A 20,814-nucleotide genomic window follows, 5' to 3' on the forward strand; every position below is an offset into this window, starting at 1 on the left:
CCCAACCCGACATCCCCCTCACCCTAACCCAACCCTACCTCCCCACCCCACATAACCCAACCCTACCTCCCCACCTCACCCTAACCCATCCTCCCCACCTCACCCTAACCCAACACCCCCACCTCACCCTAACCCAACCCTACCTCCCCACCCACCCTAACCCAACCCACCCCCCACCTCACCCTAACCCACCCCCACCCCACCCACACTACCCAACCCTACCCCCCCACCCTACCCCCAACCCTACCCCACCCAACCCACCCCCCACCCTACCCCACCCACCCCCCCACCCTAACCCAACCCTACCTCCCCCTCACCCTAACCCAACCCTACCTCCCCCCTCACCCTACCCAACCCCAACCTCCCCCCTCACCCTAACCCAACCCTACCTCCCCCTCACCCTAACCCAACCCTACCTCCCCCTCACCCTAACCCAACCCTACCTCCCCCCTCACCCTAACCCAACCCCACCCCCACCTCACCCTAACCCAACCCCACCTCCCCACCTCACCCTAACCCAACCCACCACCCCCCCTCACCCTAACCCAACCCACCCCCCCCACCCTAACCCACCCACCTCCCCACCCACCCTAACCCAACCCTACCTCCCCACCCACCCTAACCCAACCCTACCTCCCCACCCTCACCCTAACCCAACCCTACCCTCCCCACCTCACCCTAACCCAACCCACCCCCCACCACACCCCACCCACCCCAACCTCCCCCCCACCCTAACCCAACCCTCCCCACCCACCCTAACCCAACCCTACCCCCACCACCACCCCAACCCACCCACCCCCCCCACCACCCCAACCCCCACCCCCCCCACCCACCCCACCCACAACCCCACCCTCACCCCACCCAACCCACCCCCCCCCACCCTAACCCCACCCACCCCCACCCTACCCACCCAACCCAACCACCCCCCACCCACCCCACACCACCTACCCCCCACACTACCCTACCCCACCCTACCTCCCCCCACACCCTAACCCCCCACACCCACCCACCCCACCCACCCAACCCCACCCACCCTACCCACCCACCCTCCCCACCTCACCCTAACCCACCCCACCACCCCACCTCACCCAACCCTACCCTACCCCCCTCACCCTAACCCAACCCTATCTCCCCCTCACCCTAACCCCAACCCTATCTCCCCCCTCACCCTAACCCAACCCGACATCCCCCTCACCCTAACCCAACCCGACATCCCCCTCACCCTAACCCAACCCTACCTCCCCACCCCACATTAACCCAACCCTACCTCCCCACCTCACCCTAACCCCTCCCCCCTCATCCAACCTCCCCACCTCACCCTAGCCCAACCCTACCTCCCCACCCTACCCTAACCCAACCCTACCTCCCCACCTCACCCTAACCCAACCTCCCCACCCCATGCTAACCCAACCCTACCTCCCCCTCACCCTAACCCAACCCTATCTCCCCCCTCACCCTAACCCAACCCGACATTCTCCTCACCCTAACCCAACCCGACATCCCCCTCACCATAACCCAACCCTACCTCCCCACCCCACATTAACCCAACCCTACCTCCCCACCTCACCCTAACCCCTCCCCCCTCACCCAACCTCCCCACCTCACCCTAACCCAACCCTACCTCCCCACCCTACCCTAACCCAACCCTACCTCCCCACCTCACCCTAACCCAACCTCCCCACCCCACGCTAACCCAACCCTACCTACCTCCCCATCTCACCCTAACCCAACCCTACCTCCCCATCTCACCCTAACCCAACCCTATCTCCCCACCCAACACTAACCCAACCCTACCTCCCCTCACCCTAACCCAACCCTACTTCCCCTAACCCAACCCTACCTCCCCTCACCCTAACCCACCGCAACCTCCCCCACCCTAACCCAACCCGACATCCCCCTCACCCTAACCCAACCCTACCTCCCCACCCCACATTAACCCAACCCTACCTCCCCACCTCACCCTAACCCAACCTCCCCACCTCACCCTAACCCAACTTCCCCACCTCACCCTAACCCAACCCTACCTCCCCACCCTACCCTAACCCAACCCTACCTCCCCACCTCACCCTAACCCAACCTCCCCACCCCACCCTAACCCAACCCTACCTCCCCATCTCACCCTAACCCAACCCTACCTCCCCACCTCACCCTAACCCAACCCTACCTCCCCACCCAACACTAACCCAACCCTACCTCCCCTCACCCTAACCCAACCCTACTTCCCCTAACCCAACCCTACCTCCCCTCACCCTAACCCACCGCAACCTCCCCCACCCTAACCCAACCCTACCTCCCCCTCACCCTAACCCAACCCTACCTCCCCCCTCACCCTAACCCAACCCAACCTCCCCCCTCACCCTAACCCAACCCTACCTCCCCCTCACCCTAACCCAACCCTACCTCCCCCTCACCCTAACCCAACCCTACCTCCCCCCTCACCCTAACCCAACACGACATCCCCACCTCACCCTAACCCAACCCACCTCCCCATCTCACCCTAACCCAACCCTACCTCCCCATCAACCTAACCCAACCTCCCCACCCTACCCTAACCCAACCCTACCTCCCCATCACACCCTAAACCAAACCTACCTCCCCACCCTACCCTAACCCAACCCTACCTCCCCACCTCACCCTAACCCAACCCTACCTCTCCACCTCACCCTAACCTAACCCTACCTCCCCACCTCACCCTAACCCAACCCTACCTCCCCCTCACCCTAACCCAACCTCCCCACCCTACCCTAACCCAACCCTACCTCCCCATCTCACCCTAAACCAAACCTACCTCCCCACCCTACCCTAACCCAACCCTCCCTCCCCCCTCACTCTAACCCAACCCGACATCCCCACCTCACCCTAACCCAACCCTACCTCCCCCTCACCCTAACCCAACCTCCCCACCCTACCCTAACCCAAACCTACCTCCCCATCTCACCCTAAACCAAACCTACCTCCCCACACTACCCTAACCCAACCCTACCTCCCCCCTCACTCTAACCCAACCCAACATCCCCACCTCACCCTAACCCACCCGACCTCCCCACCTCACCCTAACCCAACCCTACCTCCCCACCTCACCCTAACCCAACCCTACCTCCCCCTCACCCTAACCCAACCCTATCTCCCCCCTCACCCTAACCCAACCCTATCTCCCCCCTCACCCTAACCCAACCCGACATCCCCCTCACCCTAACCCAACCCGACATCCCCCTCACCCTAACCCAACCCTACCTCCCCACCCCACATTAACCCAACCCTACCTCCCCACCTCACCCTAACCCCTCCCCCCTCACCCAACCTCCCTACCTCACCCTAGCCCAACCCTACCTCCCCACCCTACCCTAACCCAACCCTACCTCCCCACCTCACCCTAACCCAACCTCCCCACCCCATGCTAACCCAACCCTACCTTACCTCCCCATCTCACCCTAACCCAACCCTACCTCCCCATCTCACCCTAACCCAACCCTACCTCCCCACCCAACACTAACCCAACCCTACTTCCCCTAACCCAACCATACCTCCCTTCACCCTAACCCACCGCAACCTCCCCCACCCTAACCCAACCCGACATCCCCCTCACCCTAACCCAACCCTACCTCCCCACCCCACATTAACCCAACCCTACCTCCCCATCAACCTAACCCAACCTCCCCACCCTACCCTAACCCAACCTCCCCACCTCACCCTAACCCAACCTCCCCACCTCACCCTAACCCAACCCTACCTCCCCACCCTACCCTAACCCAACCCTACCTCCCCACCTCACCCTAACACAACCTCCCCACCCCACCCTAACCCAACCCTACCTCCCCATCTCACCCTAACCCAACCCTACCTCCCCACCTCACCCTAACCCAACCCTACCTCCCCACCCTACCCTAACCCAACCCTACCTCCCCATCTCACCCTAACCCAACCCTACCTCCCCACCTCACCCTAACCCAACCCTACCTCCCCACCCCACCCTAACCCAACCCTACCTCCCCCTCACCCTAACCCAACCTCCCCACCCCACCCTAACCCAACCCTATCTCCCCCCTCACCCTAACCCAAACCTACCTCCCCACCCTACCCTAACCCAACCCTCCCTCCCCCCTCACTCTAACCCAACCGGACATCCCCACCTCACCCTAACCCAACCCTACCTCCCCCTCACCCTAACCCAACCTCCCCACCCTACCCTAACCCAACCCTACCTCCCCATCTCACCCTAAACCAAACCTACCTCCCCACACTACCCTAACCCAACCCTACCTCCCCCCTCACTCTAACCCAACCCAACATCCCCACCTCACCCTAACCCACCCGACCTCCCCACCTCACCCTAACCCAACCCTACCTCCCCACCTCACCATAACCCAACCCTACCTCCCCACCTCGCCCTAACCCAACCCTATCTCCCCCCTCACCCTAACCCAACCCGACATCCCCCTCACCCTAACCCAACCCGACATCCCCCTCACCCTAACCCAACCCTACCTCCCCACCCCACATTAACCCAACCCTACCTCCCCACCTCAACCTAACCCCTCCCCCCTCACCCAACCTCCCCACCTCACCCTAACCCAACCCTACCTCCCCACCCTACCCTAACCCAACCCTACCTCCCCACCTCACCCTAACCCAACCTCCCCACCCCACGCTAACCCAACCCTACCTTACCTCCCCATCTCACCCTAACCCAACCCTACCTCCCCATCTCACCCTAACCCAACCCTACCTCCCCACCCAACACTAACCCAACCCTACCTCCCCTCACCCTAACCCAACCCTACTTCCCCTAACCCAACCCTACCTCCCCTCACCCTAACCCACCGCAACCTCCCCCACCCTAACCCAACCCGACATCCCCCTCACCCTAACCCAACCCTACCTCCCCACCCCACATTAACCCAACCCTACCTCCCCACCTCACCCTAACCCAACCTCCCCACCTCACCCTAACCCAGCCTCCCCACCTCACCCTAACCCAACCTCCCCACCTCACCCTAACCCAACCCTACCTCCCCACCCTACCTCCCCACCTCACCCTAACCCAACCTCCCCACCCCACCCTAACCCAACCCAACCTCCCCACCTCACCCTAACCCAACCCTACCTCCCCACCCTACCCTAACCCAACCCTACCTCCCCACCTCACCCTAACCCAACCTCCCCACCCCACCCTAACCCAACCCTACCTCCCCATCTCACCCTAACCCAACCCTACCTCCCCACCTCACCCTAACCCAACCCTACCTCCCCACCCTACCCTAACCCAACCCTACCTCCCCATCTCACCCTAACCCAACCCTACCTCCCCACCTCACCCTAACCCAACCCTACCTCCCCACCCCACCCTAACCCAACCCTACCTCCCCTTCACCCTAACCCAACCTCCCCACCCTACCCTAACCCAACCCTACCTCCCCATCTCACCCTAAACCAAACCTACCTCCCCACACTACCCTAACCCAACCCTACCTCCCCCCTCACCCTAACCCAACCCGACATCCCCACCTCACCCTAACCCCTCCCCCCTCACCCAACCTCCCCACCTCACCCTAACCCAACCCTACCTCCCCACCCTACCCTAACCCAACCCTACCTCCCCACCTCACCCTAACCCAACCTCCCCACCCCACCCTAACCCAACCCTACCTTACCTCCCCATCTCACCCTAACCCAACCCTACCTCCCCATCTCACCCTAACCCAACCCTACCTCCCCTCACCCTAACCCAACCCTACCCCCTAACCCAACCCTACCTCCCCTCACCCTAACCCACCGCAACCTCCCCCACCCTAACCCAACCCGACATCCCCCTCACCCTAACCCAACCCTACCTCCCCACCCCACATTAACCCAACCCTACCTCCCCACCTCACCCTAACCCAACCTCCCCACCTCACCCTAACCCAACCTCCCCACCTCACCCTAACCGAACCCTACCTCCCCACCCTACCCTAACCCAACCCTACCTCCCCACCTCACCCTAACCCAACCTCCCCACCCCACCCTAACCCAACCCTACCTCCCCATCTCACCCTAACCCAACCCTACCTCCCCACCTCACCCTAACCCAACCCTACCTCCCCACCCTACCCTAACCCAACCCTACCTCCCCATCTCACCCTAACCCAACCCTACCTCCCCACCTCACCCTAACCCAACCCTACCTCCCCACCCCACCCTAACCCAACCCTACCTCCCCCTCACCCTAACCCAACCTCCCCACCCCACCCTAACCCAACCCTATCTCCCCCCTCACCCTAACCCAACCCTACCTCCCCACCTCACCCTAACCCAACCCTACCTCCCCACCCTAACCCAACCCGACATCCCCCTCACCCTAACCCAACCCTACCTCCCCACCCCACATTAACCCAACCCTACCTCCCCACCTCACCCTAACCCAACCCTACCTCCCCGCCCCACCCTAACCCAACCTCCCCACCCCACACTAACCCAACCCCACCCCACCGCACCGCACCCTATCCCAACCTGACCTCTCCACCGGGTGACCCCAGACCCAGGGGAGGCCATCCCTCTCCCAGCGTGATCATTTGGGCACTCTTCTGGAGGGGAAAGTGTGGAAACAAGCTCCATCCGGCGCCCATCTAAAGCAACACGCAAGATGCTGGAGGAACTCAGCAGGCCAGGCAGCACTCATAGAAAAGAGTAAACAGTCAACGTTTTGGGTCGAGACCCTTCAAATTAAGACTCTCGACCCACAACGTCGACCAAGACCCAAAATACGGACTGTTCACTCTTTTCCTGCTGAGTTCCTCCAGCTTTTTGTGTGTGGCTTTAGATTGCCAGCATTTGCAGATTTTCTTGTGTTTCTGATACGCCGTCCACCTCAGCAGCTTCCTCCAATGATCGTAGGATTACTCCTTCCCTCCCAAATCCTCCCCTCCTCCCACTGACCATCTCCATCCCTCCACTCCAACTCTCCAACACTCCCCACAGGGAGACGGCAACCCTGTCCAAGTAGTCCTTGGCAACAGGCACTTCAACACAGCCTGTCCATGTTAACACATCGACTGACCCTTTACACTTTTCAGCTTATGAGCCCATCAGCTCCTCCCAGATTCTACCCTTCAGCCACATACCAGCAGGGACAATTTACAGAGGGAGATTAATTGTCTGACCCTGCACGTCACTGGGATGTGGAACAGAACCGGAGTATTAGGGGGAATCTCATGTGGTCACAGGGAGAGCGTGCAAATCTCTCTCTCTCTCACACACACACCCTCTTCCCCCTCCCCTCCCAGACTCAACCTCTCTCCCCCTCCCAGTCCCTCACATTCCAACAATATCATTGTAAATCTCATTCCACTCCCTCCAATTACAATCCCCTTCCTCCCCCTCCTCTTGCTGCTTGACTCTGTACCTGAACCCGCCCCAAGTCCGTTCTCTCTCCCTCTTTCTGCCTTAGCGCTGAAAACCGGGTCTGTACGGAGCTGACCGTCACTGCCCTGCTTGCAGGTTCCAGACGGTGGGGAGGGGTGAGTGTGGTTCTGGCCACTGACCGACAGGTTGTTGATTGCTTTTACCCTCTCCCGCCAGGAGATGGCGATGCGCACGGTGACCCGCTCAGCGTTGATCAACGACGATGACGAGGACTTCGATGGGGAACTGCGCCGGCGCGACGTGCACCAGGTATAGGCAGTGAAGCCACCGAGGAGCCGGCAGCGAGTGGCTCGGTTTTCTTCGTCCCTCAACCTCCTCCCTCCCCTCCCCCCCACCCTGGTGATAGGACGAGGAGGTTTCTGTGCCACACCTCCGTTGCTGAGCTCCTAGTGATACTGCCACACCAGTCCCTCTCCCACAGGCTCTGTGTGGGTGGGCCAGCCTGAAGCCGACTGGCCCGGCCCCAGGACTTGATTGGATGCCAGTGATTTAACCCCGCGTGGTGTGGGGTGTTGACATCGTGTGACTGAGTGCCTCTGCATTTCCTTGCTTTCTCATTGCTCTCTGCCTGTATGGGAAAGGGTGGCTCATTCCTGTGGGGGTCAATGGGTGGGAAATGGGCTTATGGTGGGGGGGGGGATTGAGTTGGGGGAAACTCCTCACTTTCTAACCCCTGTTTCTCTCCCCACCTCCTTGAGCTGACAGTATCTGAGTGAGAGTGTGATGGGTTTGAGCCCTTCCCTGGATCCACTCAGCGAGACTTCCTCACTCCCACTTCCTCGCCCCGACACAAAACCCCTCATCCCTGCGTGGTGAGAGGCTTCCTCCCCAGATTTGGAGCACACACCCCTCTCCTGCTTGTTTCAGCACCCTCCCCTCACCCCAACCCATCCCCTGCCTAGTGTGGCCCTCTGATCAGTCCTATGTCCACGTTCCTCTTTCTACATCTCTCCGTCTGCTCAGTTCCCTGCCCCCGGTAACCATCTCCTCCCCCTGGCCTGAGGCAATTGGGTTTCTATTGCCCCTCCCACCCAACCTTCAGAGCAGGACCACCCCAGGCTTGAGCATTCATCAAGCCTCCATTGTCCTGAACCAGCCCGCGTCCCTTGATTTTCTCACCCACCACCCCCCCATGCAAAAACTCCTCTTGAACATTCCTGAGACTCCTGGGGGGGCAGGAATTCCAAAGATTCCACACCCCCAGGATGAAGATGTTCCTCCTCCACTGTGCCCTGAGTGGTCTATTCTCCATTCCAGGGAAACCCCCCCCCATTTTGTACACCCCCTCCCCACCAGCTAAAGATGTAACCTTCCCTCCCCCTACCCTCCATCAGAATTAACTGGAGGAAAGGATCCTCCAGACAGACCCACAGGTCTGAGATCTCCAGACAGTAAACAGTCACTCACTCAGAATTTGAAGCATAAAGGACTCTGGGAACGAATTCACACAGTTTGACCGGTTCAGTGACCCTCCCAGCCACAATTGATCTTTGATTTCCCAGTCCACTGATTGATCAAACCCCTCCAAACCTGTCCCCAATTTGGGACCCCATCTGGCTCCCTTACTGGATAGGGTGATGGCCTGAGGATTAGGAAGAGGGTCTACCCAGTCAAAGTGGCCAGTCCCTCCCTGGACTACGAGGGATGCAAACAGACCGTCCCACTGTTCTGTAAACCCCAGCAGAGGTCAGGGTCCCTCCTCCCTGTTCTCCATGGCATAGGGAGCAGGAGTTGTTGAATCATTCCCAGCTGGAGGTCCAACCACCAGTCTCGGAAACTCACCTGGGTCTCCTCTGGCCAGCCTGCTGGGAACTGCCCATGCTCGGGGGGAGAGGAAGAAATCCCAAATCCTGAAAAAACCAGCCAGGGATCAGGATACTGGCTGATCTGTGCCACTATTCCGTTATTCTCCTTGAGAATACTTTTTTTTCTCTCGGTCCAAAACATTTCAGGTAACCCCTTCCTTCCCCAACACTTCAGCCTGGCCCAAGGGTTGGTGATCCCAGTCTGTTCCTTGAAGAGTGCCTCCCTATGGCTGTCGGCAGTGACGCTGAGATTCGTAGAATGGTTTCGGATTTGACTATAAACAATCCCCTCCACTGTTACAGACCCGTCCTCATTGCTATCCTTGGCATTACAGACTCCTCCTAATTAGTATTCATAAGTTACACACCATCCATTACAGATCCTTCCTAACCTGTACCTTCATATTAAACTCCCCCCGGCTATTACAAACCATTCCTAATTAGTATCCCTGTAATGCACACCTCTCCATACATTATAGACCCTTCCTAACTAGTATCTATGTTATTACTGACTCTTCCATCATTACAAGCCTTTCCTAACCATTATAAGTTAATACAGACCTCCCTAGCAATTAATCTTTGTTATTACAACCCTTCCTCTATCACAAGACCTTTGCTAGCCATCAGTATCCATTATTACATGCTCTCTCTAAGCATCAGTCCCCTTGTTATCACACACTCAAGGCTTGCCACCAATGCTCATTTTGCAGCCTCCTTGCCTTCAGTGTTTCTGTTATTAGAGACCCTTGCTTGTCACCAATATGCCTTATTATTACACGCTTCCTTCACGGGGAATATTTCTATTATATACCAAAACTTCAACCGGCCAGCTTGAACGGACCCCCCTCCCCCACAACTCTACAGACCTCCTGCCCAATGCATTTTTGCAACGTCCCCACCAAGGGTCAACTCCCTGGAAAGGTTTGTATGGACCACAAGCTCCACTCAACCCTGGTCTCTCTCTGTCACACCATCATTCAGCTATCTGCCACCTCAGTCCTCTGCATTTCCAAGATCATTCTCAGGAACGAGGCGTCAGGATTTCATGGTGCGTTAGGGATGTCATTATAGCTGAAAATGTGACCCTTGGTTTATAGATTGTCGATGATCCGATTGGATCCAAATTAGATTAGGTCCACTGCAAAGTTCTGTATCCAAACTTGTTTTGTTTAAATAAAAAATAATTTTGAAAGATTACAGCTGTCTCCTTCGATTTCTTTAATGACTTCCTGATTGATATTTAAATCAAAGAGACTGATACAGTTTGTGCTGGGTATTAAAATAAATCCTGATTTAATTAGTTAAATTGGATAGTCTGGCATTGAAGTACTCTAACCAGATGTTTCTTGGGGGGTTAAAAATGAGCAGCTGTTTCCAGATGTGAAGGGAGGGAGGGGTCTTGTTTAGGCCTGATCTGGGATGCATGGCCTAGCAATCGGGCGGGAGCAGGGGGCAGAGAGAGCGATGAAGTTAGAGCAGTGGGCAGCCAAGGCAATACCTCCTGAGCAGTTACTCAGTGACGATGTGTCTGTTGATATCAGGGTTTGGCCCTAGCCTTTTTCCAGAGCGCCATGAAATTCTAGCCATCTCCACCCTTTCCCCACCGTCCTCTCCCCGAACCTTCTTTTGACTCTGTCTGGGCTCTCAACTTCAGACCATGAAGGTGGGTTGGCTGGTTCCCTCCCACATGGCCACCAACCCCCAGCTCCTGGGGGTGCATCTGTGGGGTTCCCTGTTTCCTCCAGGCCACACAGAGGGGGTGGTGGTGACCCAGGAGTGGTTTCACTTCCACTCCCACCCCTAACCTTCATGACAACTCCCCTCCTTCACCTCCTGTTATCCCAAATCTCACTTCCCTCCCTTTCTTCAGGAAGATTTTCAACTCGTACACCGAGGTCCCTCAGTACTCCCTACCGTTCACAGAGTGTGTCCTACCCTTGTACACTGAAGTTCCTCTGTCCTTCAGTACTCCCTACCGTTCACAGTGTGTGTCCTACACTCATTAGACTCATACAGTGCATCACGTCGCACTTTCAGGATAAAACTGCATCTGCCACAGCTCTGCCCAACTTACCACTTGCCCGTGAAAAGAAAGCTATTCCTGTAGCCTCCAAATCTTGTGTCATCTGCAAATTTACCCATAAGACATAGGACCAGAATTGTGCCATTCAGCCCATCGAGTTTGCTCCCCCATTCCATCATGGCTGATTCATTGTCCCTTTCAACCCCTTTTTTCATGCCTTTTCCCCATAATCTTTGGTGCCTTTACTAATCAAGGGCCTGTCCACCTCTGCTTTAAATGTACCCAAAGACTTGGTTCCCGCAGACATCTGTGGCAATGTAGCCTCGTCAATATTTTTAATATTAGACAAAAATATCGACTGTCCATTTCCCTCCATGGATGCTGCCTGACCCTCTGAGCATCTTCAAACTTCCAGATTCCACCATCTGCCGTCTTTGGCGTCTCCCTCTGTACCTTGCCTGTTTGTGTGTGTGTGTGTGTGTGTGTCTCTAAGAGCCTGTAAATTGCAGACTGTAGGGCTCAGGGAAGGTCTCGAGGGATATGTCAGGAGTAGAGGATTCCAGGTGATCTGGGGGTGTTCCCTCGAGTTTGGAAGGTTCAGTCTGAGGTTGGAACTCGGGTGGGGAGAGGACGAGGATGAAATACTACTCTGGGTATCAGGAGCAAAGTTTGAAAGACTAGTACAGCACAGAAACACGTCCTTCAGCCCACAATATCAGTGCCAAAGAATAGAAAAGGGAATGTAGTCCATGCTCTGATGTACAGTCCTTCACATCTGCGATGGATGGTCTCCAGAGAGTTGTCACTGATTTGCCTTCAAAGCTCTGGACTCTTAAACACCTCACGTCAGTTCAAATGTTCCATTTCAATCTCACTGGCTCTAGGTTATTCTTATTCAATCTTAATGGCTCTAGCCCAAGCCAGCATCCATTTATTGCCTTCCTTCACCAGTGACAACTGGTAATTTATGGTTCTCTGTTCTAAATCAGTTACCAAACCAGTAATGAGCTGGAATCACTTGGGATAGACACAGACCCCACCATTCACAAACCTGCATGTTATATCTAACCAAAGAACACCTCACAAATAACTTCTTATTGGGAAGTTACCTCTAGTCCAACTGATTTCGTTCTTTCAACCAAGCAAAACCAGTTCACAAAATGGAGGATACAGAGCAGCTTCAAAAAAATGGCTTTGACCATTCCTTTGACAAGAACGAAGACAATTGGTCTGTCCGCTTCCACTGTCCCTGAACTATTTGAGTTCACTGATTTGTAGACTGTATTTCTTTCTGGCCAGCAGCACTCTCTAATATTTGACTTTTCTAAATCAGGAGAAAGATTCTGGCTGTCTACTATGCAGTTTATAATGTTATGAATCTCAATCAGGTCTTCCCTCAGCCTCCGTCACTCCTAACTGTCCAAACTCGCCTTATAGCAGCACAAGTTCTCTAATGCAGGCAACATCCTGGCAAACCTTTTCTGCATCCTCTCCATCCACATCCTTTCTGTAATGGAGCAACCAGAACTGATTTGGCCTAACCAGAGAAAGTTGTAACATAACTTTGTGACTCTTGAACTTAGTGCCTTGACTAATAAATGCCATACACCTTCTTTGCCCTGTCAACATGTGCATCCGCTTTCAGGGAGCTATATGGGCTTGGACTCAAACATCCCTCTGTCCGTCAACACTGTTAAGAGTCCTACCACTGACAGTGTACTGTCCTTTTACGTTGCAACACCTCATATTTAGCTGAGTGAAGCTCCATCTGTCACTTTGCCGTCTGTATCTGTTTCCCACTGGGTCATAGAGAAATTTACAAAGAATTAGTGGGCCGGGGTGGGGACTTTGAATCTCTCTGTGGGCAGTGCTTTGGGACTGAGAGACTGGTGGATGGTGGCGGGGTGGGGGGGGGGGGGGCGTGACAGGAACTGGACACAAACCAGTTAAGGCTTTAGTGGACAGGAGGATGGAGAAGGGTCAAAGCCTTACTCCCTTGGAAAAAACGATAGTCAACAGGTGCAGGGTTAGGCCATTCAGCCCTTCAAGCCAGCACCACCATTCAATCTGATTATCCACAATCAGTGCCCCGTTCCTGCTCTATCCCCATATCCTTTGACTCCGCTATCTTTAAGAGCTCTATCTAACTCTTTCTTGAAAACATCCAGAGAATTGGCCTCCACTGCCTTCTGAGGCAGAGCATTCCATAGATCCACAACTCTCTGGGTGAAAAAGTTTTTACTGAACTCTGTTCTAAATGGCCTACCCCTTATTCTTAAACTGTGGCCTTTGGTTCTGGACTCGCCCAACATCAGGAACATGTTTCCTACCTCTAACGTGTCCAACTCCTTAATAATCTTACACGTTTCCATCAGGTCCCCTCTCATCCTTCTAAATTCCAGTGTATACAAGCCCAGTCACTCCAACCTTTCTTAAAAAGTGGGATAACATTAGCTACCCTCCTCAAATTTGGAGACCAAAACTGAACACAATACTCCAGGTGTGGTCTCACCGGGGCCCTGTACAACTGCAGAAGGACCTCTTTGCTCCTATACTCAACTCCCCTTGTTATGAAGGCCAACATGCCATTAGCTTTCTTCACTGCCTGCTGTACCTGCATGTTTACTTTCAGTGACTGATGTACAAGAACACCTAGATCTCGTTGTACTTCCCCTTTTCCTAACTTGACACCATTCAGATAGTAATCTGCCTTCCTGTTCTTGCCACCAAAGTGGATAACCTCACATTTATCCACATTAAACTGCATCTGCCCACTCACCCAACCTGCCCAAGTCACCCTGCATTCTCATAACATCCTCCTCACATTTCACACTGCCACCCAGCTTTGTGTCATCTGCAAATTTGCTAATGTCACTTTTAATTCCTTCATCTAAATCATTAATGTATATTGTAAATAGCTGTGGTCCCAACACCGAGCCTTGCGGTACCCCACTAGTCACTGCCTGCCATTCTGAAAAGGACCCGTTAATCCCTACTCTGCCAATCTGCCAATCAATTTTCTATCCATGTCAGTACCCTACCCCCAATACCACGTGCTGTAATTTTGCCCACTAATCTCCTACGTGGGACCTTATCAAAGGATTTCTTAAAGTCCAGGTACACTACATCCACTGGCTCTCCCTTGTCCATTTTCATAGTTACATCCTCAAAAAATTCCAGAAGATTAGCCAAGCATGATTTCCCTTTCATAAATTCACACTGACTCGGACTGATCCTGTTACTGCTATCCAAATGTGCCACTATTTCATCTTTTAAAATTGACATCAGTGATGGGGAAGATGCTGGAGTCAATTTTAAAAGATGAAGTAGTGGCATGTAGCGGTGCGCTACACGCTGCGCTGAAATAACGACACGTAGTCGATGAGCTGCAGTTGCAAAAGAGGTTTATTCAAACTTCACGGCCTCGCTTTAAAGCCTTCCTGATCCCGCCCTCCCTGGGCGGGAATACTGCCACTGTATTCACAGTCCCGTCCCGTGCGCGGGCTTTTCCCCTTGCTGGTGAAGTAGACTTGGCGCCCTTTTTGGGACCGGCCACAATGCCGGCGCGCGCCGATTTCTGAGCCGGTTCGAGTGCGCTGGGAAGTGGGTCGCCACAGGCACATGTAATTCCCTGTTTTCTCTCTCTGTTTTCTTAAAAAGTGGGATAACATTAGCTACCTCAGGAACTGATCTTGAATCTATAGAACATTGGAAAATGATTACCAATGCATCCACGATTTCTAGAGCCACCTCCTTAAGTACCCTGGGATGCAGACCATCAGACCCTGGGGATTTATCAGCCTTCAGTCCCATCAGTCTACCCAACACAATTTTCTGCCTAATGTGAATTTCCTTCAAGTTCCTCCATTACCCTAGGTCTTCTGGCCACTATTACACCTGGGAGATTGTCTGTGTCTTCCCTAGTGAAGACAGATCCAAAGTACCTGTTCAACTCATCTGCTGTTTCCTTGTTCCCCATAATAAATTCACCTGTTTCAGCCTTCAAGGGCCCAATTTTGGACTTAACTAATTTTAAACATAACATAAAGATATAGGGGCAGAGTCAGGCTGTTTGTCCCATCGAGTCTGCTCCATGACTGATATTTCTATCGACCTCCGTTCTCCATATCACCCTTAGCATCTCATCAATCAAGAACCATTCAATCTCTATCCAACATCCTGGCCTCTACACCAACAATTTCTTCAGAAACATCCTGAGAGATGTTGCGTCCCCAAGGGAGAATGAGTTATGTTGGTGTTGGGAGATATTGGCGGGCTGAGGAGCGGTGGAGGGGGGCAAATCGTTGGAAGTGGCGTCGGAGGACGGTAAAACCAAACTGGCTGTGAGTCCTCTGACACTGCAAGGGTAGAACTAATCCATTATTTAAAAACTTAAAGAACCTGACAATGGTGTGTGGTGCTGACTCTCTCTGCCCATCCGTTGGAAGATATTTGGGTGGGTTCTGGCTCATTGAAGCTGCCAAGCTGATCAGCCGAGGAAGGGCTAGCATGGATTCAGTGGGCTCAGTGATCACCGACCATGAACTGCAACTGTGGGCTGCCGGCAGTGGGGGCGTGTCTGGTGGAGAAACATTCGGCGGCTGTGGCCAGGGATGTGTGAGGGGTTGGAGGCAGGGTGCATGTTGGGAGGGTGGAGGGAAGTTGAGGGGAGGGATGGTAGGCATTGGTGGCTTTTGGGAGAGGGGAGGAATTCGGAGCTTGGAAGCATGTTGAGAGTCATTGGGTGGAATTAAGGGGAGGGTTTGTGTTTTGGGGGGAGGAATTGGGGTGGGGGGGTCCCATTGGTTTGTGTCAGAGAGAATCAAGGAGGGGAGAAAGGGACGTATACTGATGCCTCTCCCCCCCCCCCCCCCACCGACAGGCGAGCCACGTACACGATGCCGAGTACAACCTGCGTTCCCGTGCCGCGGTGTGCGGATCCTGCGGGCAGCCGGCCACCCCGCCCCATGAGACCGGCCACAGCGAGCAGAAGAGCTCGGTGATCACCGGTCCCACCTCCCGGCAGACCGTCACCAAGTCCTACCGTACCGTCACCAGCAGTGGTGGCGGTGGAGGAGTGTCCGGGGCGGCGGAGGGCCTCGTCCCTCGAACGTACCTGATGGGGGAGCAGCACTCATTCGGAGGGCAGGTCAGTGAGTGTTGGGCATACCCAAAGTCCCCCCACCACACACAAACTGGTCAGAGAGTTGGTTCCCCTGCTTTTCACCTCGTCCCACAGAATACCCCCACTCACCCCTCGACACTTTCAGTCCAACTGGTCTATGTGACCAATATTCCCATCTAAACCAGTCTCATTTGCCCAAGTTTGTCCATATCCCTCTGAACCTTTCCTATCCGTGTATCTGTCCATATCACTCTAAACCTTTCCTATCCGTGTACCTGTCCGTAGCCCTCTAAACCTTTCCTATCCATGTACCTGTCCGTATCCCTCTAAACCTTTCCTATCTGTGTCCCTGTCCATATCCCTCTAAACCTTTCCTATCCGTGTACCTGTCCATATCCCTCTAAACCTTTCGTAGCCGTGTACCTGTCCATATCCCTCTAAACCTTTCCTATCCGTGTACCTGTCCATATCACTCTAAACCTTTCCTATCCGTGTACCTGTCCATATCCCTCTAAACCTTTCGTATCCGTGTCCCTGTCCATATCCCTCTAAACCTTTCCTATCCGTGTACCTGTCCGTATCCCTCTAAACCTTTCCTATCCGTGTACCTGTCTGTATCCCTCTAAACCTTTCCTATCCGTGTCCCTGTCCATATCACTCTAAACCTTTCCTAACCGTGTACCTGTCCGTATCCCTCTAAACCTTTCCTATCCGTGTCCCTGTCCATATCCCTCTAAACCGTTCCTATCAGTGTCCCTGTCCGTATCCCTCTAAACCTTTCCCATCCGTGTACCTGTCCATATCTTTCTAAACATTTCCTATCCGTGTACCTGTCCGTATCCCTCTAAACCTTTCCTATCCGTGTACCTGTCCATATCCGTCTGAACCTTTCCTATCAGTGTACCTGTCCGTATCCCTCTGAAACTTTCCTGTCCGTATCCCTCTAAACCTTTCCTATCCGTGTACCTGTCCGTATCCCTCTAAACCTTTCCTATCCGTGTACCTGTCCATATCCCTCTAAACCTTTCCTATCCGTGTCCCTGTCCATATCCCTCTAAACCGTTCCTATCCGTGTACCTGTCCGTATCCCTCTAAACCTTTCCTATCCGTGTACCTGTCCATATCCCTCTGAACCCTTCCTATCTGTGTAACTGTCCATATCCCTCTAAACCTTTCCTATCCGTGTACCTGTCAGTATCCCTCTAAACCTTTCCTATCAGTGTCCCTGTCCATATCCCTCTAAACCTTCCCCTGTCTGTGTACCTGTCCGTATCCCTCTAAACCTTTACTATCCGTGTACCTGTCCATATCCCTCTAAACCTTTCCTATCCGTGTACCTGTCCGTATCCCTCTGAACCTTTCCTATCCGTGTACCTGTCCGTATCCCTCTAAACCTTTCCTATCCGTGTACCTGTCCGTATCCCTCTAAAACTTTCCTATCCGTGTACTTGTCCGTATCCCTCTGAACCTTTCCTATCCGTGTACCTGTCCGTATCCCTCTAACCCTTTCCTATCCGTGTACCTGTCCATGTCCCTCTAAACCTTTCCTATCCGTGTACCTGTCCATATCACTCTAAACCTTTCCTATCCGTGTCCCTGTCCATATCACTCTAAACCTTTCCTATCCGTGTACCTGTCCATATCACTCTCCTATCCATGTACCTGTCCATATCCCTCTAAACCTTTCCTATCTGTGTCCCTGTCCATATCACTCTAAACCATTCCTATCCGTGTCCCTGTCCGTATCCCTCTAAACCTTTCGTATCCGTGTACCTGTCCATATCCCTCTAAACCTTTCCTATCCGTGTACCTGTCCATATCACTCTAAACCTTTCCTATCCGTGTACCTGTCCATATCCCTCTAAACCTTTCGTATTCGTGTACCTGTCCATATCCCTCTAAACGTTTCATATCCGTGTACCTGTCCATATCCCTCTAAACCTTTCCTATCCGTGTACCTGTCCATATCACTCTAAACCGTTCCTATCAGTGTCCCTGTCCGTATCCCTCTAAACCTTTCCCATCCGTGTACCTGTCCATATCTTTCTAAACATTTCCTATCCGTGTACCTGTCCGTATCCCTCTAAACCTTTCCTATCCGTGTACCTGTCCATATCCGTCTGAACCTTTCCTATCCGTGTACCTGTCCGTATCCCTCTGAACCTTTCCTGTCCGTATCCCTCTAAACCTTTCCTATCCGTGTACCTGTCCGTATCCCTCTAAACCTTTCCTATCCGTGTACCTGTCCATATCCCTCTAAACCTTTCCTATCCGTGTCCCTGTCCATATCACTCTAAACCTTTCCTATCCGTGTACCTGTCTGTATCCCTCTAAACCTTTCCTATCCGTGTACCTGTCCATATCCCTCTAAACCGTTCCTATCCGTGTACCTGTCCGTATCCCTCTAAACCTTTCCTATCCGTGTACCTGTCCATATCCCTCTGAACCCTTCCTATCTGTGTAACTGTCCATATCCCTCTAAACCTTTCCTATCCGTGTACCTGTCAGTATCCCTCTAAACCTTTCCTATCAGTGTCCCTGTCCACATCCCTCTAAACCTTCCCCTGTCTGTGTACCTGTCCGTATCCCTCTAAACCTTTCCTATCCGTGTACCTGTCCATATCCCTCTAAACCTTTCCTATCCGTGTACCTGTCCGTATCCCTCTGAACCTTTCCTATCCGTGTACCTGTCCGTATCCCTCTAAACCTTTCCTATCCGTGTACCTGTCCGTATCCCTCTAAACCTTTCCTATCCGTGTACTTGTCCGTATCCCTCTGAACCTTTCCTATCCGTGTACCTGTCCGTATCCCTCTAACCCTTTCCTATCCGTGTACCTGTCCATATCACTCTAAACCTTTCCTATCCGTGTCCCTGTCCATATCCCTCTGAACCATTCCTATCCGTGTACCTGTCCATATCACTCTCCTATCCATGTACCTGTCCATATCCCTCTAAACCTTTCCTATCTGTGTCCCTGTCCATATCACTCTCCTATCCGTGTACCTGTCCATATCACTCTCCTATCCGTGTACCTGTCCATATCACTCTAAACCTTTCCTATCCGTGTCCCTGTCCATATCCCTCTAAACCTTTCCTATCCGTGTACCTGTCCATATCACTCTCCTATCCATGTACCTGTCCATATCCCTCTAAACCTTTCCTATCTGTGTCCCTGTCCATATCACTCTAAACCTTTCCTATCCGTGTCCCTGTCCGTATCGCTCTAAACCTTTCGTATCCGTGTACCTGTCCATATCCCTCTAAACCTTTCCTATCCGTGTACCTGTCCATATCACTCTAAACCTTTCCTATCCGTGTACCTGTCCATATCCCTCTAAACCTTTCGTATCCGTGTACCTGTCCATATCCCTCTAAACCTTTCCTATCCGTGTACCTGTCCATATCCCTCTAAACCTTTCCTATCCGTGTACCTGTCCATATCACTCTAAACCTTTCCTATCCGTGTACCTGTCCATATCCCTCTAAACCTTTCGTATCCGTGTACCTGTCCATATCCCTCTAAACCATTCCTATCCGTGTACCTGTCCATATCAATCTAAACCTTTCCTATCCGTGTCCCTGTCCGTATCCCTCTAAACCTTTCCTATCAGTGTACCTGTCCATATCCCTCTAAACCTTTCCTATCCGTGTCCCTGTCCATATCACTCTAAACCTTTCCTATCCGTGTACCTGTCCGTATCCCTCTAAACCTTTCCTATCCTTGTACCTGTCCGTATCCCTCTAAACCGTTCCTATCCGTGTACCTGTCCGTATCCCTCTAAAACTTTCCTATCCGTGTACCTGTCCATATCCCTCTGAACCCTTCCTATCTGTGTAACTGTCCATATCCCTCTAAACCTTTCCTATCCGTGTACCTGTCAGTATCCCTCTAAACCTTTCCTATCCGTGTCCCTGTCCATATCCCTCTAAACCTTCCCCTATCCGTGTCCCTGTCCATATCCCTCTAAACCTTCCCCTATTTGTGTACCTGTCCGTATCCCTCTAAACCTTTCCTATCCGTGTACCTGCCCGTATCCCTCTGAACCTTTCCTATCCGTGTACCTGTCCGTATCCCTCTGAACCTTTCCTATCCGTGTACCTGTCCGTATCCCTCTAAACCTTTCCTATCCGTGTCCCTGTCCATATCCCTCTAAAACTTTCCTATCCGTGTCCCTGTCCATATCTCTCTAAACCTTTCCTATCTGTGTACCTGTCCGTATCCCTCTAAACCTTTCCTATCCGTGTACCTGTCCGTATCCCTCTAAACCTTTCCTATCCGTGTACCTGTCCGTATCTCTCTAAACCTTTCCTATCCGTGTACCTGTCCGTATCCCTCTAAACCTTTCCTATCCGTGTACCTGTCCGTATCCCTCTAAACCTTTCCTATCAGTGTACCTGTCCATATCCCTCTAAACCTTTCCTATCCGTGTACCTGTCCGTATCCCTCTGAACCTTTCCC

The 20,814-nt window shown here is 53.3% G+C and overlaps 1 protein-coding gene across 4 annotated transcripts in view; it reads left to right on the forward strand.

Annotated features, from left to right (window-relative positions):
- Positions 1-20,814, forward strand: part of lmna (lamin A) — a 139,905-nt gene that overhangs the window by 78,294 nt on the left and 40,797 nt on the right. For all 4 annotated transcript variants that reach the window (XM_059979995.1, XM_059979998.1, XM_059979996.1 and 1 more), the window contains exons 11-12: positions 7,558-7,650; positions 16,112-16,378. In XM_059979995.1, the coding sequence (XP_059835978.1) occupies positions 7,558-7,650; positions 16,112-16,378 (360 nt within the window). The remainder of the gene's footprint in view (positions 1-7,557; positions 7,651-16,111; positions 16,379-20,814) is intronic.

This window comes from Hypanus sabinus, chromosome 9 (genome assembly GCF_030144855.1).
Source record: "Hypanus sabinus isolate sHypSab1 chromosome 9, sHypSab1.hap1, whole genome shotgun sequence".
Lineage (NCBI taxonomy): Eukaryota > Metazoa > Chordata > Chondrichthyes > Myliobatiformes > Dasyatidae > Hypanus > Hypanus sabinus.